At 40.7% G+C, this 24,424-nt stretch overlaps 4 protein-coding genes across 7 annotated transcripts in view; 2 read left to right on the top strand and 2 right to left on the bottom strand.

Annotated features, from left to right (window-relative positions):
* The window catches only part of atf6 (activating transcription factor 6), a 30,049-nt gene extending 26,064 nt beyond the window's left edge, over positions 1–3,985 (top strand). The window contains exon 16 of the mRNA XM_031863984.1: positions 690–3,985. Coding sequence (XP_031719844.1) covers positions 690–886 — 197 coding nt within the window. The 3' untranslated portion in view covers positions 887–3,985. The remainder of the gene's footprint in view (positions 1–689) is intronic.
* Positions 2,400–11,182, bottom strand: olfml2ba (olfactomedin-like 2Ba). The gene is made up of 8 exons (XM_031863983.1): positions 10,772–11,182; positions 10,396–10,659; positions 10,057–10,164; positions 8,664–8,825; positions 6,660–6,888; positions 5,356–6,399; positions 4,070–4,246; positions 2,400–3,971 (listed from the first exon to the last, which is right to left on the bottom strand). Exons 1-8 carry the CDS (start codon positions 10,937–10,939, stop codon positions 3,358–3,360), a joined length of 2,766 nt encoding a protein of 921 aa, XP_031719843.1. The 5' UTR covers positions 10,940–11,182; the 3' UTR covers positions 2,400–3,357.
* Positions 11,183–11,868: 686 nt separating this feature from the next.
* Positions 11,869–16,118, bottom strand: LOC116392486 (torsin-1A-interacting protein 2-like). 4 transcript variants are annotated; one of them, XM_031863989.1, is made up of 8 exons: positions 16,008–16,118; positions 15,476–15,547; positions 15,248–15,343; positions 15,051–15,131; positions 14,766–14,951; positions 13,754–13,891; positions 13,463–13,606; positions 11,869–13,253 (listed from the first exon to the last, which is right to left on the bottom strand). In XM_031863989.1, the coding sequence occupies exons 2-8, from the start codon at positions 15,504–15,506 to the stop codon at positions 12,478–12,480; spliced, it is 1,452 nt and encodes a 483-aa protein (XP_031719849.1). In that variant the 5' UTR covers positions 15,507–15,547; positions 16,008–16,118; the 3' UTR covers positions 11,869–12,477. The 4 variants fall into 4 exon arrangements, with proteins under 4 accessions (XP_031719849.1, XP_031719847.1, XP_031719850.1 ...); XM_031863987.1 differs by having other exon boundaries at positions 15,248–15,346; XM_031863990.1 differs by lacking the exon at positions 16,008–16,118 and having other exon boundaries at positions 15,476–15,999.
* On the top strand, positions 15,310–20,325 carry LOC116392484 (torsin-1A-interacting protein 2-like). The gene is made up of 8 exons (XM_031863985.1): positions 15,310–16,373; positions 16,634–16,756; positions 16,873–17,040; positions 17,524–17,628; positions 17,729–17,866; positions 17,994–18,116; positions 18,214–18,264; positions 18,366–20,325. The coding sequence occupies exons 1-8, from the start codon at positions 16,307–16,309 to the stop codon at positions 19,148–19,150; spliced, it is 1,560 nt and encodes a 519-aa protein (XP_031719845.1). The 5' UTR covers positions 15,310–16,306; the 3' UTR covers positions 19,151–20,325.
* Positions 20,326–24,424: the final 4,099 nt, after the last annotated feature.

Consider the following 24,424-nt stretch of genomic DNA (forward strand, 5'->3'; position numbering starts at 1 on the left):
CAAGTCCAGCATCTCTTCCCAAAGTTGAATTTCTCAAGATAAAGCCAGTTGTTTGCACGTCACACATCAGGATGACCTTGTGAAAATGTATTTATGTTTGATAACAAGCTTCGTGTTTATCATGGACTGTGTTTCAGTCTCTGGGATTTCTTCCAAACACAATAGCCTGACTCATCAACATTGATCTCTTTCTCGCCAGAGTTTCTTTTTTTTTTCATCTCTGAAGAAAAAACAAGAAGAAGTCTGAAGGTTCACTGACTCGACATCAGTGATCACTCTCTCTTTCTCTATCCCACACTAGCTCCAGACTTCCCTCTCAAATGTGCATGTCCTGCTCTTATTTAGGGCTGTTTTGCTTATCTCTATGATGGAGAAATCCAGAATGTGACTCACCTCTGGACTCCATATGTGACCCAGCCTCCCGCTGCGGTTCTCAAACCCCCCCAACCGCCTTGAAACAATACTCCTTCACACTCCCAGAAAACTCTCTTATCATGTCTTTCTGCAGCTCGAGTGACAGAAAACCTGCCAGTAATTATGATGACGAATACAGTTAGGCGAGCACTATTCGTGTCTTGAGTTGATTAAATCTTTTCCTGTTATATAAACCCACTGCTGATGGAGCAAATACACAAACTAGTCAACAATAACCTAATGACAACCTTCCGCTTCCTTTGCTGCCATTACAGACAGCATCATACGGGACAAAGACTACGAGGTGATGATGCAGATTGACTGCGAAGTGACAGACACCAGGATCATCCACATCAGGTCTTCCACCATCCCACCACTGCTCCGGGTCAACCGCACACAGACGTTTTACCAGCACTCATCGACCGACAGCCAGGCCGCGCCTCCAGTCGGCGTGCTAATGGGGTCTGCTTAAGATCGCTCTACACCACCTGTTATTGTTTATAACTCCTCAACTAAATCCATGAAGACAAACAAAAGATAAGAACCCAGTTGACCCTTTTTTTTTTATATTGTGCGTGTGATGAAGTATATTTCAAACCTGGTGAACTCCCACTGACTTGATTTATATTGAAGTGAAATAAAAATTGTCAGCACTAGTCGGCTGCATTCTTTATTAGGGCTGATATCCGGAGGGAGTGTGTAATAGGGTCCGAGCCGACGCCTGCTCCTTGTGTGGCAACACTGACTTCCCCCCGTAACCCCAGATGACCCACATAAGGGTAATTGCTTAACGGCAGGGAGCTGAGCATTGAACCCTGAGTCACCCCGTCATAGCACAAATACTTTCGCCCCATAGCGGCTCTCCTCCAGCCTGCTCTGTCTGCTTTTTGGATTCTGAATTTTCAGCAACAGAAAATAATTATGCACAGAAGATTGATCTCACTGGGAAGGCATTTTGTGTTTGTATCGTGGTTACAAAATGGAGCGCTGTAATGCTCTCTCTTACTCATTTGTAGTCTGTTGGCGTCTGTAGATAAAATATAATTGTGAAAACAGTGAAACAGTAGGAGATGCCAGATTAATTAGACGCATTCAGTAAACTCAGGAAGTCAGGTGATCTGTGAAAGCTAGCAGAATAACCACTATGTTTGTTGGCTGCTTTCCATTCATTCAAGGATTCAGGTGCTCTGTTTTTTCCAGTTTTGGCGTCTTTGCACTGTGCTTCTCTATGTTATTGAACAGATTCAGATACTGTACATATTTATTTCTATTGTCGTGTAACAGTAAAGCCGACTCCTGTGGGGAGATGTAATTCTCCCTTTTTTCGTGGTTAAAATTTATTCTGTCAAGATTTATTGACTTTACATTTTCTCTCTCTGTCTGATTACACTTTGTGGGAACTTTTTATTCTAGTCGCTTCAGAAAACAAAATGACTGCATTGTATATAAAATGACAAATGGTGGATTGGAAGGAAATGTACCATAAATGTTAGAACTATAGGGTGTTTTTCACTGGGTAGCCACCCTTTTTTCTTTATCCCCCAAAAAATTATCTGCATCAAATTTGAAACCCAATGCCTTTACAGTTGAGCTAAAAATGGCAATGTTTGACTTATAACCACTGGGGAAAAACATAGTTTGAGTCCAGATGTCTCCGTCCATGGGCAAAATTGCACTTTTATTTGGTTCACTTGAGCCTATAATTGAAATTGCAACCTACTAGGAACTGTTGCATTATCAGAGGTTTAGTACTAATTAGTTGTAAAGATTTGCACAATAAATGCAGAACCTGGGAAGATCAATTCTGTCTTTTACTGCCTCTTATTAATGTTTTTGCAAATTGTATATTATATAAGATTTTTAGCTACATGATGGTTATGTTTTAGCTCAACAAATGCCCATAAAAAGATGCTCTTTGCGTGTGTTTTCTTGAGCCAGGCCATCTGTGTGTCTGTGTTTAATTTGTTTTCCTTTTTGGTTTCAAACATATTTGATTCACCGTATTGTTTCATTGCATCCAAACAGTACAATTAAAAATGTGTGAGGGTTTTGTTTTTTTGTATTCTATTATGTGCATAAACCAAAATAAACACTGGATTTTACAATACCTTCGGGCCATTGAGGGGAATATTTTCAACAAGTACAATAGAAAGACTATTCCGGAGTATTTTCTTCCACAATAACTCAATTTAGTAACTGTAAACTACAGGCTTGGACAATCGTTGTCTCTGTTTGTATTTATGTTTTTTCTTTCCGTCCTTTTTTCTGCCCGATTGTCTTCTATCCTCACAGTTAAATCAACACACACAAGCTATAGTTAAAGCCACTTTGACTTCAATGTGATTATCCAAACAAAGAGGACATTTTCTGTTAGTATTTACCAACTTTATTGCAGTCTCTTCAGAAACAGTCTGATATGGAGGGGGGTAAGTGCTTTCCCAAGACAAAGGTCAACAGCAACACCTGTGATATTACGACACAGACGACCCGCGGCATATGATGCAAAAAACAATGAAATACAAAAATCACGTGTATAAAACAAACATGGAATTTCTCCACATAATTTGGGGATTTGTTCAAAGAGAAGAATTAGTTAGTTTATGTGAATTGCTAAAGCGTTATTTGACCCAAGACGTGAGCTGGTTCTGACACCTTTCTACATTCATTTATCTCACAGGGCTTTTTTATTTTTATTTTTTTACAGTAATACAATATACAGTTCAACTTGATGTGTTGACTGAGGAATCGGGCCCATCGTTTAATTCATTTCAGTTAAAAAACAAAACAAAGAACAAATTAACAAAACAATTTTGTCTCAATACACTTCAGTATATTTGTACATTTGGCCCTCATTTGTCTCCTTACTGAAGGCCATGTGGACTGATCTACAATCCATTCAAACCATACAATTAACTTTTTAAAATAACTACTGTCAGCCCTTTACTAGGGGTCTACATAGGCAAACTTAATGTTGTATGTGACTTGGTGCCCGTTGTCCCACGCATACAAAACACCCTCTTTGGGATTGTAGTCAATCTGCGTGGTGTAGGTGTAGTTGTTGGTGAAGGGCATTCTGGGAGTCATCTGAGTGTTTGTGTGCGTGTCGAAGGCGTATTCCAGTTTGGCGTCCCTTTGGTTGTAGCTGTCAACAGCGTAAAGGACGCCGCACACGATGAAGCAGTTCCCGTAGTGGTTCCTCCTGAGCCCGGTTCTCCAGGTGGTCTCCCTCTGCATGCTGAGGTCTGAGGGGTCCAGTCGACTCAGAACGACCACCTCCTGTAAGAAGCCCTCATCGTCAAGTGCCGGGTAGAAGATCCACAGACCGCTCTCGTCCACGGCAAAGTTGACTTCTGAGTGGCGGTGCCACTCCCACGGCGACGACGACTCTTCCACCAGAGCATCGTGCAGCATGGTCCAGGCGGCCACGTAACGTCGCCGCAGGTCAAACTTGATGATGTCTCGGGAGAGGGCGCGGTTGTAGTAGAAAGCCCCGCCGTAGACCACGTGCCCTGTGCCAATCCAGTTGTAAGGAAGCTTGTATGAGTTGGTAAACCGGCCTAGAAAGGATAAAGAAGAGTGGAGAAGCATGAGATTCCCTCAAAGCAAGAGGAAAACAAAAAGTAAGTTGGAGAAAGCTTTGACGACTGGCTCTCACCTTGTTTGAAAACCTCCAGGTTGCGGAACTCCAGGAGATTATTTCCGTAGAGCAAGTTTGTGACGTAAATTTTGTCATTATCGGACTTGGGATCCTTCATCCATGCTCCTTCATTCCTGCCATAGGTGTTGTGAGTTACCGGCTCCGAAATTGTTGCCAAAGTGTCCTTACACTCCCCTGTGAAAGAGTCAGAGCCATGAGTGAGGATTTAGAGGCTGTTTATCCAAAGTCTGAAAATAATTAGAGGCTTTTATTTTAACCAGCTTGTATCACGGAAAGGTTGAGGTTGCCACAAAGAACTGAGCACTGAATTACAAGGTTTTGAGCTTTACTATCAATTTAATAGTTTTCTTAATCTTTCATGAGAATATGAAAAGTGTTAAGGCATGACGTCAGTCCTTTCTCTTTGGTATTTAACAGTAATTACAGCAAATTTGAACAAGGAAATTCTTAGGATATTTTCTTTTTTGGCGATATCTTTGGTGGTAAACTCTTATAAGGACTTGCCAAGATGTTTTTTAGCCACTCTGGCTCTTTGGATGGCAATGTCAGTCTGTCGGTTATTTGGTCAGTTGATCTAATACTTTGGTCCTGACTGAAATATTTCAACAACTAGTGGATGGATAGCCATGAAATGTTGTTCAGACAACGACATTCACGGCTCCATGAAAGTGAAACCAGCTCACTTTGATAATCCCATGATGTCGCCATTTGTGGTTTTTAGAGAAACGTCTCCACAACTATTGAATGGTTTCACATTAAATTTGGTACAGATATCCAATGTCCCAGTAGTATGAAACCTACTGACTTTTTTATTTATTTACATCTAGCGCCTATCATTTTTAAATGATCCAATACTTTGGTTTATGACCATCAGCCTCAGTTGTACTTTGTGTTTGGTGCTGATTAGAAAGCTAGCCTGCGTGCTAACAGAGGGTGAACATGGTAAACACTGTACCTGCTTGACAACAGTGTGTTAGCATTGTCATTGTGAGCAGGTTAGCATGCTGACATTAGCACTGAGCTCAAAGCACCACTGTACATAGTAAATAGTCTCACAGCCAGCAGTTTTGACTCATTGCACCTTCCTTCCCAATCAACATGTCTCGCACTGTAACATGTTTTTTTGTAGCTGTTTTCTAGTGTTTCTAGCTGTTTTCTTTAAAAGCACGAATGCCTTTGGTATTGATTTAATTAATAGCAAAATAGAGATTTGTTTATATTAAACCTGACTTGATAAACATTTGATTAGTCTTCCACTCATTCGACATAAAAACTGAACTTACCAGATTTTCTTGAGGGAGATTCCTCCTGCCTTTGCATCGGCTCATCTAATTCCGGGTGTCCCTGATCCCGTTCTTCCTCTTCCCAGCTGATTTTGTATTTCTGTTTGACTTGAGCAGCCTGTCTGGTAGTGGTGGTGGTAGTGGTGGTGGTAGTGGTGGTGGTGGTAGCTGAAGAAGGGGTAGTCTCAGGTGTGGTGAAAGGCGGAGAAGTGTGCGGAGACAAAGTGATCAGTCTCTGTGTGGTAGGAGGCAAAGTCGAAGCTGAAAAGAAGGTGGGTTCAGTTTTTTCTTCTGGTGTCGTGGCAGTAACCTGCGTGGAGGTAGCCGGTGTGGAAGCTGTTGTGGGGTGTATTGGTGCTGTGGTCAGGGCAGCATGGGTTGTGATGGAAGACGGAATGGTAGTCGAAGGATCAGTGGCTGTATTTGACGTATGTGTGCTTATAAGAGCTGCAGTGCTGCTGGGTATGATTTGCATTTGTTCTTTCACCGCTTGGGTAGAGGTTTTCATTATGGTGGTTGGTGCATTTCTTGTCGTGAATGCTGGTACGACTTCTTTTGTGGCTGTAGTTTCGGATGGTTGGGTTGGGGTTATTGTAGTTTTGGTTGTTTCCTTGGCAGTGATGCTTAAAGAAGTGCCAGATGGTTCAGCCTTTAAAGGCATTGGCCGCTGAGTGATTCCAGCAGTGACTCTTTGAGTAGTTTGAGCTGCAGTGTCCGTGGTCCTGGTTTGTTGTGTGGTCATGGTTGGTCCAAACGTGACGCTTCTCACTGTGGATGTGTCACTCTGTACATCTGTTGACTCGTCCACCGATGTGGTTCCAACGGCACTGATGAACTCATCATGAGTTTTTGAGGTGGGCTCAGTTTCATTCGGTTTTGCTAATTGGCTGATCTTCGTGGAACCTTGCAAAGGACCGGTTGTCTTTGGTTGAAATAATCTTGGTCCCATCCTCGTCTTGGGGCGAGGGACTCTGTGTTGTAAAAGATTCTCCTCAATTAAGAGGTTAATTGGGCCATCGCCACTGAATCCATGATACTCAAAAACTAAAAAAAGGTAAAAGAAAAGATTTGTTCAAATATTCTGAGCAGCAAAATATATTTTTTTAAATCATACAATACTATTAAAATTGTATATTAATCTGTGTCTGACATAAATGAAGTGCATGCAAACAGCAGAAGCTATGAATTGGATGATCACTTGATTATTACACTACTGTAATGTGCGGATTTCTAATTTTCTAGTCTATTTTACCTCTTCTGCTTTTAACCCATACCCTTAAAGCTGACTGAGGGTTTACACTCACGGTTCTCTCCGGGCTCTCCGTCGTCCGCCACCATCGGATCTGGCTCCGATTTATAAAAAGTAATTCCTCTTATGATCATTCCGTTGGGGCCGGTCTTGGACACATGAGAAGCCTCCTTGTTTGCCACGTTTCTGAGAGTCACCTGAGGTTTGACTTCAATGATCTGAGCAGAACCATCCGTCTTCAGGAAGGATGGATTTTCTCCAATAAACTTATTCTCATACTGTTCCTGTTAGTGGACAGATGGACACACAGAACTTCTATGAGGAAAGAATATTTACCAGTGCAGCTAAATGCAGTAGGATGAGACCAATACATCTGCTTGATTACATACTGGGCAGATGAGACAGAGATTTTACTAAAGACCTTTATGTGAATGCTTTTTCAGATGCATTTTCATCTTACCAAGAAAGGAAACACAGGAAATTACACAACTGTTGCACTGGCAACTTCATTTTGAAACACTTGGAGAAACCTAATTAAATGAAATGTTTTGTTTCAGGGACACATTACTTGTTTTTTGTTTGGTGAGCTTCTGGTTACATTGTAAAAGATTTTAGCCAGAACCAACTTCTTTTGGGGAATAAATTGGCAACACCCAATATGTGTTACCGAATACTTTTACTGTTTATCTTCATTTTGTCTTCTACATAAGTATGATAGTCTGATAATGTGACCATGATCCTGTTACTTGTACTGTCTGACTTCTTTTTTTTTTTAGCTAAGTAGCCAAATTCACAGTCCTCAGCAACTAAATTGGTGAGCACAATGTTATTATTACTGATACATGATGACCAAAACTACAAAGTGCAACTCAAGTTGCAATAAACCTGAATTATTCATTAATAAATGCTTCTTAAAAGTGCTCTAGTGAAGCATATTAAACTTGTGAATCACTTGCATGTGAAGCCCAGGTCCACCCAACCCTGCTGGACATGCTCCCCAGTACTTATTATAGCTGTCATGGATCAGGCCCCAGTGGTAAAGGCGCTGGTCTGAGGTCTGCTATTGTCCACTGGGTCTGCCAAACCTTCCAATTATCTCAATAACACTTTTACACATTTTTATCGTGGGGACGCTGATTTTATGGGGGGCATTGTGGAAAGAACACATCATTGCTGCTTTTATTTTGAAGGTTTGCAAGATTTAATAAGGCTTTCTCAGTCTGAGCAGCAACATGTGAATCCAATCACTTCTTTTATACTTGTTTTTCTCCTGAATTCAGTTAATTCACTCACAACGGCTTTAAATACTGAATACTGTCAGGATTTGTCCTGTAACAAAATTGATGCATGTAACACAAGACAAGAGTCTTATAGTTTTACCATGGATAAGTTCAGCAACTTTATTAAGCTGCTATTAATTAATTCAAGAATTACATCACAGTGAGTTATAAACACACTGACTGGTGTAATGTAACGTGTGAAAAATGAAAATAGTGGCAATTTAATTTACAGCACAATATTTATTTAGTTATTAGATGTTTAGATAGTTCTGGTGGAGTTATTTGTTCACAACAGTAATTACCTCACATGGGTCCCAAGCAACATTGTAGAAACAATAATTATCTATGTATAAATTAATATGCTGTGTAGAATTTAGTGGCATCTTGCAGTGTAGTTGCAGAAGGCAACCAAATGAATTCTCCTCCGCTCACTTCTCACTTTCCAAGACTGCAGTAACATAAGCTGCCAAGTGCAACATTATATTATACACTAATGAAAACATAATTATACATTTCATATTACATTTTTGAGGTGTTACCTATTAAAGCATAAATAACAAGTGAATACTTATTATTTACAGTATGTTGGCATTATTTGGCAATTAAAGATAATCACCCTTTTGCATCAATAATTACCAAAATAAAAATGTAGTTATTACTGTTTTATTATAGTACAGTAAAATAAAAACCTGCCAATATCACTGACTGGTGTTCATAGTTTAGCCCTTTTCTTTACCTCCACATCATTTGTTAACCTGTGATATTAAGATGTCACTTACATCTGGGTGTTGATATGCTGCGGTCCTGCTGACCTCACTTGGTCTCTTCTGGTCCTGATGCCGGTGCGGAGGAGGGGTGGGCGGGCTTTCAGTCGCATCTGCCTGGATCGGAGGGCTCTCCTGGGGCTTCACTTCAACTGTGGTGTAGTTCTGAGCTACTGCCTTCATGCAGTCATGGATAAATCGAGATGTTAACAGAGATATTGTGCATGTTTTTTATGGAAAATTGGCTGCAATCATCATCAGTCATAATCACAAACAAAAGGAAATCTTAAGTCATTAATTAGCCGTTTTCACTGCAGACATTTTGACTTGTCACAGTAAGAAAAGCACATTAAAGATCACTCCGCTCTATTCAAGTGTCCCCGTAAACACTTAAAAGTGTGACAGTGATCCAGCATGAACAATACAGGACCCTGACCCTGCAGCAGCTACATGCAATTCAGCTAAAAGTCATTTCATTATTTACACATGTGCTATTATTATTGGAACAGGCAACAAATGTATTCTGTCTCCCTTATACTTCCCAGACTGCATTGTAAAAAAAAAAGTCAGTGATGTCACTACACATTCTCCACAACTAACCTTTCTCACTTATCATACCAGGCACAGCTGAAACTAATAAAAGTTAATAATGGATGCGCTTTATTTATCCATTAATTGCATTCCCTGCAGCTGTGTTTTCCATGCCAAGACCTCTCTGTGAACATGTTTATTTCAGAAGCAAATGCAGCTTTTGCCCAGATAGTTTAATGCACTGCAGCTTTCTTAACATCAGGCAGGTTCGGTGTGTTGCATGTGACTCTATGAAATGTTTTGAATTATACCACAGTCCAATTCACTCAGTGATTCAGTACCCATAGAGTGACACGTACAAAGCATTTTTGGGAGCAATTATATATATATGATTTGGACCATCTGATCCAATTTAAGTATAAATAAATTCACAGTTGAGAATTAGACTGCTAATTGCTGTTCAATGCAAAGGACTGTACGTTTTAAACCATTTCATTTGAACTCAACTCCTATTTTGTCAACTCCAAAATACTATTCTACATAATTGAATAAACATTTGGTTGCTATTTTCATTATATAATAATCTATGAAAAAGTGGGGGGGACAAAGAAGGTATTTTGTTCGTCCATTATAATCAGGTCAGTCAGCTATGAAGGCGGGATCAATACTCAGTGAGATAAACTTCCACGTGTGTTGGAAAGTCTGTGCACTCCTTCCAGGTCCAGCCCCGAATAAATCTGAAAACTGGCCCAAAGAGTGCGTTTTACTGGACACACTGAATCCATCAATATAAAACACACCTGCTGCCACCAGTTTGCTATACCAACATATTTGCAGTAATCTTTGCACAGTAAAGAAAAGTACACTGTTGCTGTACCTTTTCTATGTTTTCCATGCGATCCATCAGCTTATTGGTAATGGAGTGCAGCTTCAGTAGATCCATGCCATAGAAGGAGCCCTCCAGCAGCTCGAGGATAGTGGAAAGCTGGAATGATCAAGTGGATTCCGTCAAAGACATGCCATGCGTAGAATAGGTCTATCCCCAGCCCATCCAAACTCAGTCTCCTGAATTTGATAACCTGTGATATCCATTAACCAGCGATCCAGGCTTCTTTAAAAACCAGGCGTAACAGCCTTTTATTGGCACTGGAGCATGTAGACGTATGTGTATTGTAGGGTCGAGTACGGCTGGGAAAAGGACCGGGCGACACTTCACCTTGACATTCTCTTTTCCAGCTTCTCTAAGTTGTTTCAGCCTGAACTCTCCCTCGCATGGGTTGACTGCTGACGGAGGAGCGATGCAGGCGCACTTGCACTCTGGTCCAGATGTGATAGTCTCCACGGTGTAGAAGTCCTGCGCAGTGGCGCTCCCTTCTTCTATCCGCCGGCAGGCGCTCCTGCTCAGGGGTCTGACAACACATTTACACCGACAGTCAGAGCCTTCCGAGAGGGCTTTCACTTTGTCATAATCACCCAGCAGCTACAAAGAGAAGAGGACGGATGAATTTTGCACCACGCTCAATCCAAAAATGTTTACGCACGAAATGATGAAATGTCCATAAAACATGTGAAGAAGGGATGTTTCCTCCTACCTTAGAGAGGATGCTCTCCTGGACATTTATCTCCTCCTGCACCCCGTCGTTTTGCTTTGCCTGGCGCTCAAATTCTGACCTGGGATCTGCACCCCAGGTCTTTGGCGCTGCAGAGCACCGTGGAAAAAACGCACAGCACAGGACGACGACAATGCATAACTTATACATGTTGTGAACCTCACAGAGCACCGAGCAGAGAAACAACGTTGCAAGTGTGCAAGCAGGCACAGCCTGTCACAAATTACTTTAGCTGCCAAGAAAATATCATAACCTACTTCTGGCTCCAAAATAAGAGAGGCGAATCCAGAGGGGCCATCAGTTAGCGAGATTAAGCTTTAAAGCGCGATGTCATCTTGTTCGTTGTCAGTGGATGCAGAGAAACCGCGCACTGAGTGAAGGATCAGCCGGCATCTGCTGCTGGAGCCGCACTGACAGGAGGCGGACCTGATCAGACGGGCGAGGAGGAGTTAAACTGCTTCAAAAGACTTCTCAAACATGATGGTGAAGCACAATTATTATTAGTGAGGGGAAAAGAAAATGCATTGAAAGCTTCAGCATGCTTTGGATTCAACTTGGCATTTAGCTAAAGTTCTAAAGGATATTTCGAGGTCGATTACAAACCTGTTGCATATTGATTTGATGCTTCTCGGTCTTCATGCAACTGCCCAGTTTCAGCTGTGGTTTTGCTGCCCCCTAGCGGCAAAAGAGTTCACTACACTGACTGGAGGAAGTTCAATTCCTTGTCATGAAGTATGCTGCTGGACTGTGGTTGGTATTTGCGCCCCATGTGGCCAACCGTGGCATTGAATTGTTGGTAAATTGGCACCTTCAGGATGCTAACAGCAGAAGTAGCTTTTGTTTTTTTAAATAGTTTACGTGTTCATTTGACAAAGTGAAAGTTGAAATTTTGTCTCTTTCCGGTTTCTGCGGAATATCCTATTTTGTTATGACGTAGTTTCACGCGCACAGACACACACGTTGCTCTTCTATTCATTCATCAACTGGACACCAAACCGTGAGTAAGCTGCTGAATTCCAGGGCGAAATAAATATGTCTGAAAGAACCTTAAAAAGGAAGTCATAAACAACGACAAAGCATTTTAAATTACCTGTTTATTGGCACTTTAAGGCACATCCAATTCCTGCACTTATTTTTTATTTTTTGAAATCAAACTCTTAACTGTAGCGTGATTATATACAGTCTCAGTGTGATACATGTTTATGTGTATATAAAAAGGAACATAGGAAGTTCGGTTAAGGCACGTGGTGCCATGTAGGTTTGAGTATCACAGAAAAAGAAGTCATAAAAATAATAAACCCTGTGTTGTGATACCAAAAGAATAGCTCTGTATTGTCAAGCTTTGTGATGCAAAATCCACAAAGCCCCAAGTTGAACCATCTTATAATTTAACTATAATAACATTTGATCAAAGTACTACAAGAATAAAGCACCATGATGAATGTCCAGAGATTATTTTTCTTCTTTTTACAAACATCCCACAACATAATCTTAATATTAAGTGTCTCATTTATACTTAATGCCTTAATCTGTAGTGAGCTTCATAATAGCAATTGTAAGAAACCTTTGGGTGTTTAAAACCACTGTTACTCGCCTCAGAATCACTGGAGTCACCCAGTGAGAAATCTGATAGATAGGCGGTAGTTAAGTGCTCAGACTAAAAGTTCAAGAGTGACTATTTATGTCCACTAGCACCCTTGGTGTTCTATCCTCTCCTCTGCTGCCACAGGCAGGATGAGGTGAGAAATACGACTCCACAGTCCACCGTACTTGTCGAGGTCCATCCTGTCAAAAGATACTGGACGGCCATCGGAGAGGAACTTCTTCTGAAGATGGTCGTCCACCATCTCTTCCACAGTACTCAGGCGAGTCTCGGCGGGAATCTCCTCTTCTTCCCCCAGCAGCACTGTGAAGATCAGACAAGTGTTCTTGTAGGCGGCGTTCTCGTGGTCGCAGTAGCGATAGAAAATAAGAGTGGAGCCTGGAGGCAGCTCCTCGAAGCGGTCGATGACAGCCACGGGTTTGTCTCCTTCGAAAGCTCCCTGCAACTTGGCGTCGATGTCCAGTTTGACCTGGTCGCTGTCCTGGCTGGCTTTGCTGGCTCCATCGATGTGGAGGACGGAGGCGTTGAGAGAAGACGAGAAGGCGGAGGCCAGTCTCTGAGCCATGCAGTGCAGTGTCCTCTCGCCTCTGTGGCCTGCAGTCAGGATCAGACTGACCGGCTCGGTGGGCTGGGCTGTTTGGAGGTGCCTCAGCAGGTGGATCTTGCTCCTATTCCAGAGCTCCGCACGCTGGTTGGGGAACTGAGTCTTTACTTTTTCCAACTGCCTGAGGAAGATGTCTATTTGCCGCACTTCATCTTTCTGAGGTGGAGACTTGGGTTGGAAGAGATGCGGCCACAGGAAGGCAATTACTAAGGCAGTTACTAACACCACCACACCAGCTGCTGTCAGGATTGTAATTCCTATGGAGAGAAGGTACGTGTACTTAGCAAGTCATTTATAATTGTAAATACATAATATACAAAGTTAGAGAGCAGTTATTTAAATGACAACCACTGAGATGGTAAGGCCTTGGCAGTCATTTGATTTAAATGTGTATCTTAGCTTTAATCACCATGACACTAAAGAGAAACAAGAGGATATATAAACAAGGATAAATCAACAAGATTACCTCCACGATTTCCAAGAACTGCAGGTTCAGCATCAGCAGTCTCCTGAGTGGTAGGACCAATGTTTTCAACATCTTCGTCCGTCTGTGGGGAGATGGTGTTCTTCTGTATATCCTCTTCTTCCTTCTCCGGGCAGCGCTCATCATCTGACCAACGGGAGAACAAAACAACAACTGGTTAGCACACAGCTACGTGTTCATGCTCCCTCACTGGCTTCCCACCAGTGAACCCCACCTGTTGTGTGTTAGACTGGAAAACATCGTCATTGGAATTTCGAGAAAACACACACTCACCCTCTCCAGCGTCGGGATTTGTTATGTTAGAGTCTGGGGTTTCCTCATCGGGTCCATCTACTTGGTCATTCTTTTTGCCACCCAGGGTTGGTGGGCTGGTTGTTTCTGGTGCTTTCGTCTCTCCAGGGTGGTGTTCTCCTGATAACATGAGAAAGCAGCTCAAACAATGGTGTCTTTACAGTTACATTTTAAGAGGGATTTAAAAAAAGAGAATTGCCTCTTTATACTCGCGGTATTAAAGGATGGGCCATCCATCTTATATCAATACTCAGATGCCCACATGTATGATGAAACAGTTGTTAGTCACTGTAAATGTTCATACAGCTACTGAATACAAATGCCAATACAATACTATGACTGAAGGTCAGTTTGTTTAATGACATCCACCTGCAAGTTGCAGTGGAGAAAGAGCTAGGAACACCATAAAAATACACTAAAAGAACAGCTGTAAGAAAAGCAACCACATACATGACAGGGATGGTCACATGCAGGATACATATTTGCTAGCCTGTGCACACTGCACTGATTTGCTTTGGTGATTTGGCTTCGTTTTGGGCATAAAGCTGTAATGTTGCATCTACAAACATCCACACAGAGCTTACAACTCCATATGAATGTAAAGTGTGAATGCAAAACATTTGGAAGTTCATATAATGGTGAGCTAAGCAAAAAGGATTTCTGCAACTGAGCAATATTTGTGGTGTTCGTGGCAAGATCAATATTTCCATATGGAGATGATGTTTAATGTGACTGCAATGACACGGTGGAAACCTCACCTCATTGCACAGATCAAACACCACAACCACTGCATAGAGCACACAGTAAATTCACTTTAACACAGTGAAGTGGGCCGTTAGAGAGAACAATTACAAAACTGCGACAAATGACACAGGTCTGTAGCGAGCGTTTCCGAAGTGGGTAAATATAAGTGCCCTGGCTCTTTGACCATGTGACCACCATGGATAATAAAGTCTAAATCACTTGTTATAACACTTAAGACAGGAACACTCACTGGAAATCTCCTCCGCTGTCATGTTCTGTTGCTCAGTTGTTGGTGTTGCTCTCTTGTCATCACCATGACTTCCTTCTTCAGCCTGAGGTGGGTTGCTGTTCTCCCTCACATTCGGCGTTGTGTCGTCTTCTGGAGGTGAAGATCCTTCTGTTAGAGGCACCCTCCTCTCTTCAGGTGAATCAATGTCTGTAATAAAAAATAGAAATCAAGAGTCATCAAAGTTCTAGTCCAACTGAACGGCTAATGTTTAATTTTCAATGAAACACTGTAATACTATATACTTGCTTTTAACGTCAGGCGGCACCACGTCTTCACCATCGTCGTCGTTCGTCTCTCTGTTTGTGGATGCGGATGATGAAGCTGAATCTTGTCGGGTGAGACAAGAGACCATGTTTGATTAGAACAGCAGATGCAGAAAAAGCATTCGGCAAAGACGTGTTGAATGGATTAATATTGACCTCGCTTGTGTTTGTTAACGTTACCTTCTGAGAGTCGCTGCTTTACGGTCTCCTCCTGTTTGGACTCATCAAATGCTGAGACATGGTCCATATGTGTGGACTGAGCTTCTTGTCCCTTGCCTTCTGATTTAAAAAAAAAAAAAAAAAAAAAGTACATGACACATCATGTGAATTTAAACCACTATCTGCTGTAAATGTTTAGTAAACATACTAGTCCAATATAACCAATATCTGTCCTTTTAATAACGTTACCTGCTGTGTGGTGGTGATCTTGCTCTGCCATGTCTTTGGATAGGGGCACTTCACTCAAGAGACGGTTCAAGGCTGCATGAGGAAAATCGGGATAAAGCACTTGCTTTTTTTATGCGTTATCAGTTTTAGACAGATTGTCGTCACAGGTTCAAAGTCTGGAGTAAACGATGGTTATAAACAAAAAGCACGCAAAGGCTTCCTGACCTCAACGCTGGAAATATTGAATTGTCTGTTTCAAGAGCCCTGAGGTTAGCTTGGTAATATCTGGAGGTTAATTTACTGAATTTGCAGACATTGTAAGGAAACAAAAAAAATTGTAGTTAGCTAGTTATTAGTGCTGCTAGCAAAACTCGCTCAGAGAGACCGAAGCTAATATAATTAATCTACCGTAAAGTGTTGATTAGCTACCGACTAGCTACCGATTTAAGTGTCACACAAGAGATGCTGGTTACACCAGTTAGCCGGGCTTATTTCTGAAATAATTAACTTAAATAACATACATACATGTTGAATAGTAATTTCTAATTCTTACCACACGTAACCCTCGATCACATCGTCGAGGAATATGACAGGTGTACCGCTTCCTTATCTTTTTAAAGCTCCCGTTACGTGTGTCGCACTGACAGGTCACAAACATCCAGTCGGAACGTTCAGCAGTGCCCGTGTTTCCCATCGGGATATCTAAAATGTGACATTTACCGGACATCAACTGCGTTCTGCCACAAAATGGTTCCCCTAGACAACTACAAGGAAGTCAGGGAAGCTTGTCTATGAGTGAACACGATGTGTTTATCGTGTTAATTCATATATGTTTCTATAATCGTTATCTTAATGGATTCCAGGGTGTCTGAAGATAAAGAGTCTCACCAGTTGAGACGATCAACAAGGAAGTCATCGGGTAACGTTAAATATGAGCAGATTGACTGTTTTGCAATTAGCTAGTTTAGCTATCGAAACTAAACAGCACTCAGTTTGACTAGAAAACCCCTTTCATTTATGCTTGAACTAATTTTAGTTGACTTAGTCAATGTAGACGATCCCCAGACTAGGCAACTGCTAGCAAATGAGCTTTGCGTTAACGTGTAGCAGTTGTTTTGAAACTTTAACCTACAGTGATTTGGGACACTCTGTACAATAATGTTTTTCTGCTCCTTTTAGTATTGACTGTTGAACCGACCCCCAGGGGCCCTCTCAAGAGGACCAGAAAAGAGTTAAAAAAACAAGCTCCTGTTCGAGCTGTCAATGGCTCCGGAGATATGGAGAATGGCTCCGATGATGAAGGTGGGATGCTCCAGTTAAAACTTATTTGCCTAGTTGTTACAACAACAGTTGCCCAACAGTCAGTCCTTTTCTCAAGTCGGTGTGAAAAATGGAGACTTTTCTGTCCCGTTTTACAGAGTCCCCTGGCAAGAAGGGCCGGGCAGAGACTGGTAGACCAGTGGATGGCGGTGGAGATGAGAATGAGATGGATGTCCGGGAAGAAAATCTGGAGAGAAATGAAGACCAGGAAATGGATGTTCTACAGGATTCCTCTTATGGCACTCATCGACCAACAACATGCCACAGTTAGTGCTGCAACTAATGAAATAATGTCATTATTGATCAGTCTGAAGTGACAACTTCATATTGTTTTATGTAACCAATAGTCCACAAGTTCAATGTATATCATGACCTGTTATACACAACTTAGAAAGGCAGCACATCGTAACACTTGAGAGGCTGTAATCAGCAGATTTGGCATTTTTACTTTATTCAAAATTAACCAGTTATCAAATTAATAAATAGTTTCTTCACCAGCCAAAGTTGCTTAGTGATATTTGTATATCATTTTATAATGTTATTAGAACACGGTCGTCTCTGTGTCCACAAAAGCACATGTTATGCATGCAGGCGCTATCGAATGACAAATGTGGCATCTTAGGGTACTCTGATTGTTTACCTCTGACATTATAAATCTCTGATTCATAAGACTTGTTGCCACTATTGGATCTAATCACCGGCAGTTTGTAGGTTTTTATCTAAATCAAGGTTTTCTCTCTATACATCAGGCAATCTTGGAGGTATGAATTTATCCCCACGTGTTGTGCTCGGTGAACGCCACAGATCCAGTGTTGCTGTAAATTTAGAATCAGACTCGATGAAAACCATGAGAGGTATGGAAAGGCTATGGATTGATACTGCATTAATCTGAATGATTACATCAAGGGAAAATTATACAGTCATCATAATCTTTTTTTTTTTTTTTTTTTTCAGTAAAACCATCAACAAAGGAATCTGTAGCCTCCACCAAGTCTGCCGCACAAATCAGACCACCAGCAAACAGAAACAATGTGTCGGTCACCAGCATGGCCGACTACAAGAAGACGATGGAGGCCAAGGCCCAGAGCACTGGTATTGTAGCCGTTTTTATTTAGCTAGATTTTAGTTAAAAAAATGTGCATTGGGCACCTGTCCAATGGATTTACATCTCCCCAAAAGGGATCATATTTGACATTGATAAACTCTGCCTCACCTTTAGGTATACCAACAGTTAACCATCGAGTCCCAAGTGTGTACCCAACCTCAGAGAAACCCTACACAACGCGTCAACGTGTGAATAACGTTCCGACACAAAAAGAAACTGCTCAGTACAAAAAACAAGGTATTGCAGCTTCAACTGAATATTTCAGTCATTAGCAACATGTAATGTGGCTGCGACATGTTTGACATTGATTTAATGAGATTTTCTCTTTTACAAGGGATAAAGAAAACTGCTGTTATCAAGAAAAGCTCCGGATATTCCTGTAGAGGTGAGCTATCGTCATTTCATTTGCGTTATCTTCACACCCAAAGATACTTGTTCTACATTATTTGGTATAGTACATTTGAATATGGCCATGTGTCCTTCCAGGCTTCATGTGGTGTTTGTGGCGTTTGGTTCTCCTGGCGCTGCTCTGTTCGGCCCTCTTGCTGGCATACAAGTTCATCCCGGTACTCAAAAAGACTGCAGCTGGTGGAATGCTTCCATCCAGTGCTGTAAATCCAGAAATGTTTGCTGATCGTTTGTCTCTTCTTGAGACTCAGTTCCCTAGTCAGTGGCCTGAGTTGTGGAGGATGAGCAAGATCCACCTGGAGAAGCACCTCAAAACAGCCCATCCTACAGAGCCAGTCAGTCTGATCTTTACTGCAGGCCACAGGGCTGAGAGGACACTGCACTGCCTGGCTCAGCGGCTGGCCTCCTCCTTCTCATCCGCCCTCAACGCCTCCGTCCTTCACATCGATGGAGCCAGTAAAGCCAGCCAGGACAGCGATGAGGTGAAGCTGGACATTGACAGCCAGTTGCGAGCAGCCTTTGAAGGAGACAAACCAGTGGCTGTCATTCATCGCTTCGAAGAGCTGCCTCCAAGCTCCACCCTCATTTTTTATCGCTACTGCGACCACGAGAGCGCTGCGTACAAGCGGGTGTTCTTGTTGTTTACTGTGCTTCTTCCTCAAGATGAGGTCAAGCCTGACCAGAGTCTGAAGGACTTGGAGGAGATGGTGCACGACTATGTCAAGGAAAGGCTGGTGGACTCCAGCAACCAAGCCGGCTTCAGTGACATGGACCTTGACAAGTACGGGGGACTGTGGAGCCGCATCTCCCATCTTATCTTACCAGTGGTGTCTGAGAAGGAAGTGGAGCAGAAAGGATGCTAATGAATCAAGCTAGCCGTCAATGAGGATGTCAGAATACCACTCTGGACCGGTCGGACCCCCCCTCGGCACGGTACAGGAGCTATGAACCAGAGAAGTAACATGTAAATATAACACGTGTGCTGTTACATTTCACATATATACTTGAGTTTAAGTGATTGATCGTTGTATTGATCTCCTTCTGTCGAAGATGAGGTTATACTTATAGGCTGCAGTCCAATGTTGATGATTCTGTTTAACGGCTCTCAAGATTCCCAGCACTGAGTTTTTACACGTGCACACATGTACAGGCTTTTGCATAAGGATGTGATAGTGGCACCATCGTTCCACTTCCAAAGTAGCGTATAAAATGCATATTCTCATTCAGATTTAGCATACTATATACATTATTTAGTTTGATGTATTCCCCCTGTTTTGATTTGAAAGCACTTTGTTCAACAGCTTTTTTTACCCATCTAAGAAGAGTTCTTGTTGAACAATCAGCATGAATTACAATGGGTCCTTCATTGGAACTAATGAAAAATGTAAAATCTTTAATTGACATCTTTGTTTTCGGAGGAAATTTCTTGTTCTGTATCTCAAATCTCAGACAACTGATGGCTTGCTTTATACTTCAGTGTAATATCCCCATGGAGATGTGTGTCCCATTGTTCATTTAATTCTCTTGTGTACACAATTGGATTTGCACTAAAATGTTTGCTTTATCTATCCTTATCAAGAGTGCTGGCTTTTATGAAGATAAATATTTTATATTCTTTGTTTTTTCCTGAATGTGTATATTTGTGATATGTTTTCTCTTTCCTAGATTGGAATATTTTTTGATAAATGTGTTGAATATAAAAGGCTTTGTTCTTTGCAACTGTTGAAATGTCGACTGAAACGTACAGCTTCTCACTAAGTGAATTGAATTTGTTAAAATAAAATATTACTAAATATTAGTCAACAAGTCACGAAATGTGCCTTAAACACTCAAATGGAGAAGAATAGACTATATTTTAAACACTCGTGAATCATTTAATACTGTATCTTCACAACCTCAGAACCCAAACGAGGTTTCTTGCAGAAAGTTTGTTTCTGATTTGTTTTTTCTTCATTCTTCTTATGTTGTCATTCTGAGATGAATTTAGTTTTGCTCACGTGAACATGTACATTTTCAATAAAGATTATTTTGATAACTAGAGAAGTTAATAATTGATGTAACTCATTGTTGTGTTTTCTTGGAAACAAAAAAAAAAGTCTTTCTACGGCAGAAACTGAAGACCTGCCTGCGGGTTCCTGATCAGCTACAACAGCAGAGAGAGTTGCGACGAGCACAGTGTGTCATCGTCGCTTCACCATTGTAGAGTACGTGAGTGGACACACCCGGAGCCCAACCCAATAGCCCAACTCCTTATCTCCACTGCTTTCAGGAGACCTTCAGATGCAAAAGCACAACAGCATAAGAGATGCTTTTTAGTTTGATAGCCTACCGTGTTGTACACAATTGTTTCAGATTTTCATTATTTTCATAGTAAAAATAGTTTACCAAAGTTCCCAGTGGTCAAAATGTTACCTCAGGAGGATCGTCTTTCTTTGACACTTGTACTACTGGCGTATTAGTAAAGACTGTCAGTGTGCAGTCACATATGTTAAAGTATAATATGTACAAACTTTTTATTCCCTTAGGAGAGAAATGGCACACTTTTTGTAAGGTAAGGATTAAAGTCATGACCAGAATGCAATTTTAATTTTCTCACCAGCACCCATGTGTAATATAAGAATATTAACCTGCTTTAGTTGATAAACTGTGGTAAAGTGATAGAGTGTAGGTCCCACAACATCTTAAGAGTGCACTATACAGCTTTGAAACCAAGAAGTTACAACCGAAAAACACAGCAGCTGTTCAATAATTTAGAGGTTAAGATGTATAACTCAGTATTGAAGACACGGATCTATTTATGGATTCAAAATACAAAGCAGGAGAGTTCATGACTGTGTGATGTTTATTGACACTTGCTGTTTATCTCGTCTACGTGACATATTAAAATATTTTTGGAACTCGGCTGTGTAAAATAATTGAAATGTTTCCTTTGCTTTTATAGACCAGGAAATCAAAATTAATGTGAAAATGAATTAACATTTTCCGTGTTCTGTTAAGAAACAAAGACATTTACAGCAAGTTTAATCAACAGCTAAGTGATTGATAGGTGCGTGTTGCAGAACTTTAATAATTAGGTATTTATCTCCCTGAATGTGGACACAGCTGATAGTTGCTCCCTTCAAGAGAACCATAAAAATGAATAATCATGTATGAATCACGCTTTGCTGTATGACTAGTGATACAAATGTCGGGCTAAATCATTTCAAAGTCACATTACATAAATATTTGTTTACATATTGAATAACTGTGATTTACACGTTAACATTAACAATCCAGTCTCAATCATTCACATGGGGTTGACTTGTTAATGGAGTGTATATTTCTCTTTTTGGGACTATGTGTAGAATATTGCTGTTATAATTAGGTTAAATCTTGTCTCTTGGTTGAAAGTCCTGTGTTTTATTCATCCTTACACACTGAACTACGCATTGCCATGACTTCAGATTTTCCTAGCGTAATCAACAACAGGTCAGCAGACTGATTTTATGATCCATATCATATACTAAAGTTTCCTTTAGTGGACTTACCTTTGCCCGTAAACACAAGGCGAGATTTATGCCATGATTGAGTGTTCAACATGTGGTATCATTCTTATCTCTATCATCCATCTACTGTATGTTTATAAACACAGTATTTCAGCTATATAATGTATAGCTAGGTGTGTTTTTTATATGAGAAGTATATTCCAATCAGTTACTAGCTTGGGAAATGATCCGCCTGGTACAAGGAGATACCTAATGAGCGAATGTAACTTCAGGAAATATTTGCAGTTTGATCTTGATAACAGGTGTAACTGATAAGTAGGGAAGTGACCTCCTTGGAAAACGTTTAAAGATGTTATATGTAAACACTGAAATATTGTGTGTGTGGTTTGTACTTGTAGACAGTATTTTCAACTTCGGTTGCTTTGTTATTTTGAGATTGGAAACAACTAGGAAAACACAATTTTCCATTATCAACATATGCTTTCATAACCTTTACAAAATATACTATTTAGATAAAAATATGTTTTTAATGTGCAGGTCACAGCAGCAGTATACAAACAAGGTAGAGAGAATAGTGCAAAAAGAGTATCATACACACTAACACACAACTAAAAAAGAATGCCCTCTTAAACATGAGCATGCATACAAGTGTGCAATTTACAGTCAGGAATCTGGGACTTTAATTTGATTTGTATTCATGATTAACTTTTAAAAATGTGACAAAAAACATACAACCCAAAAACAACTGTGAATTACATGCAAACACAGTACCAGCACACCTTCATGCGCAGGCCTACTCTTGCTGACATCCAAATATCCCGACAGCGACAGCTACAGAGAAACACAAGTTTCCAAAGGTGAAGATGACTGAGACAGCAGTGACGATCACTTCGGCTCTACTGAGCTTCTTCTGGAATTCAGAGGTGAAAAAGAGAAATGAACTGGCATCTTAACTGCATAATTTGTTATAGTAGACAGTTGTCATTAAAACATGTTATGTTGTCATGATGTGAGTGGCTCTCACCACTTTGCCTTGTTGCTTCCCTCTCTCACTGTTTTGTAAACTCCCTGTAACAGAAAATAGTGACAGATATTTTGGTCTTCATAAGATTTCTATATTGTATTTAATGTGTATACTAATATTCACACAGCACTGTAGTAGAAGTCGTTCACCTAATTTGCTTCTCCCCAGTATTGCTTTTCTTTGAGTACTGCTTACGAAAAGCCAAATTGCATATAAGAGAATGAGCAGTGTGAAAGCGACCATCACTTTCAGAAGCCAGTTCTTTCTGCAGTTGTCCGAAACACCGACAAAGATGACAGCGACTGTGTGTAAAACATATTTGGAAATAAAATCAGCGTAAAACAAGGCAGTGGCAACTAAGAGACCATGCAAGCTGTGACATGGGTTAGCAAGGATGCAAATAAGCGTGTTTCCCTAAATGTCAAACTACTGCATTAAATACATTACACATGTCACAGAGAGAAATGAATGCAGTTAGGTTTACTGCTTTATAGATTAAAATCAGGTGAATCTCCTCACTTGTAAAAATCAGATGGATGACAGAAAACACTTTGGCAGCATGGTCACAGATCTCCTTTCTTGAACAGAACAAAAGAGGAACAATAACGGCTGTGCACAAAGTGTTAAAGTTGAGTTTCAGGTCAAACATTCAGGCAGAAGAAGAAGAAGTTGAACTTACAGTTCATGACTCGGTCCAATTGGCAGACAGACGATTACCAGCTCTATGAAATGAATCACTATCGCCACACACACAAGAGCAACGAGAGTGACCTAAACATGCACACACATACACACGTACAGACGTAAACACACAGTCAATTTAACCTCGTACAACTAAGACATTTGATATAGATGTAGATATAGAGAAATGTTGTACACCTCTTATTATTACTTACTTTAATAGGTTCAGCCACACACAACAAGACCACAGCTGATATTTCTACCGCCGCACACAGCAGACTGCTAGATATCTGTGACCACTACACAAGAAATAAGATGCACCTTCACTTATCTCAATAAACCTGAATAATTAGTATTTAATACGTGTTTGTACACACAAGCACAGAATACGGACTGAGCCTACAAATGCCGTCTAACATTTATAAGATGTGCTGATTTGCAATACTTGTCTCTATATGGAAGTTTTACGTTAGAAAGATGAATTTACATTTTCAGAAGAAAAATGCACTTATACAAAATGCAAACAATAGACACAACATGCAAATGACTACCACTAAGTACATAAAATCTATTATGAAAGTTGCTGAAGATTTTTATAAAAATCAAACACTTTTTTTTGGTTGGCATACTGAGAAAGTCATTCAATATCTTTAAACTCTGTAATTACCTCTCTATAGTTTCCACTATAGAGTATGGGAGGACAGTTACTGACAACACAAGCCCTCATGTCTTACCTTATTTAGACAACGAGAAAAGGGGCTGTTGTGGAGGGCGGTAATGAATATATTAGACAGTGCCTGATGAGAGATAAAGAGAATTATACTTTTTTTTGTATACTTTTCAGTAGGACTATTGTGTAAATGGCATTTACTGGGTAACATAAATGTATAAATACCATACCATTTTGAGTACCACCAAAAAACTGTCGACAATAATCGCCACAATAC

The sequence above is a fragment of the Anarrhichthys ocellatus genome, unplaced genomic scaffold (assembly GCF_004355925.1).
Source record: "Anarrhichthys ocellatus isolate YVR2014 unplaced genomic scaffold, GSC_Weel_1.0 scaffold30, whole genome shotgun sequence".
NCBI lineage: Eukaryota > Metazoa > Chordata > Actinopteri > Perciformes > Anarhichadidae > Anarrhichthys > Anarrhichthys ocellatus.

What these genes read in the sequence shown, in the direction of transcription:
- LOC116392486 (XM_031863987.1), bottom strand. Translation starts at nt 15,506, where the DNA reads ATGGCAGAGCAAGATCACCACCACACAGCAG. An exon ending in GGTGCCGCCTGACGTTAAAA is followed by an intron (nt 14,952 to 15,050) that starts GCAAGTATATAG and finishes TTTTTATTACAG; the next exon opens with ACATTGATTCACCTGAAGAG. An exon ending in AGTTCTTGGAAATCGTGGAG is followed by an intron (nt 13,254 to 13,462) that starts GTAATCTTGTTG and finishes TTCTCTCCATAG; the next exon opens with GAATTACAATCCTGACAGCA.
- olfml2ba (XM_031863983.1), bottom strand. Translation starts at nt 10,939, where the DNA reads ATGTATAAGTTATGCATTGTCGTCGTCCTGTGCTGTGCGTTTTTTCCA. An exon ending in CTGGAAAAGAGAATGTCAAG is followed by an intron (nt 10,165 to 10,395) that starts GTGAAGTGTCGC and finishes TGATCATTCCAG; the next exon opens with CTTTCCACTATCCTCGAGCT. An exon ending in CGGAGAGCCCGGAGAGAACC is followed by an intron (nt 6,400 to 6,659) that starts GTGAGTGTAAAC and finishes ACCTTTTTTTAG; the next exon opens with TTTTTGAGTATCATGGATTC.
- LOC116392484 (XM_031863985.1), top strand. Translation starts at nt 16,307, where the DNA reads ATGGATTCCAGGGTGTCTGAAGATAAAGAGTCTCACCAGTTGAGACGA. An exon ending in TCGACCAACAACATGCCACA is followed by an intron (nt 17,041 to 17,523) that starts GTTAGTGCTGCA and finishes TCTATACATCAG; the next exon opens with GCAATCTTGGAGGTATGAAT. An exon ending in GGCCAAGGCCCAGAGCACTG is followed by an intron (nt 17,867 to 17,993) that starts GTATTGTAGCCG and finishes CCTCACCTTTAG; the next exon opens with GTATACCAACAGTTAACCAT.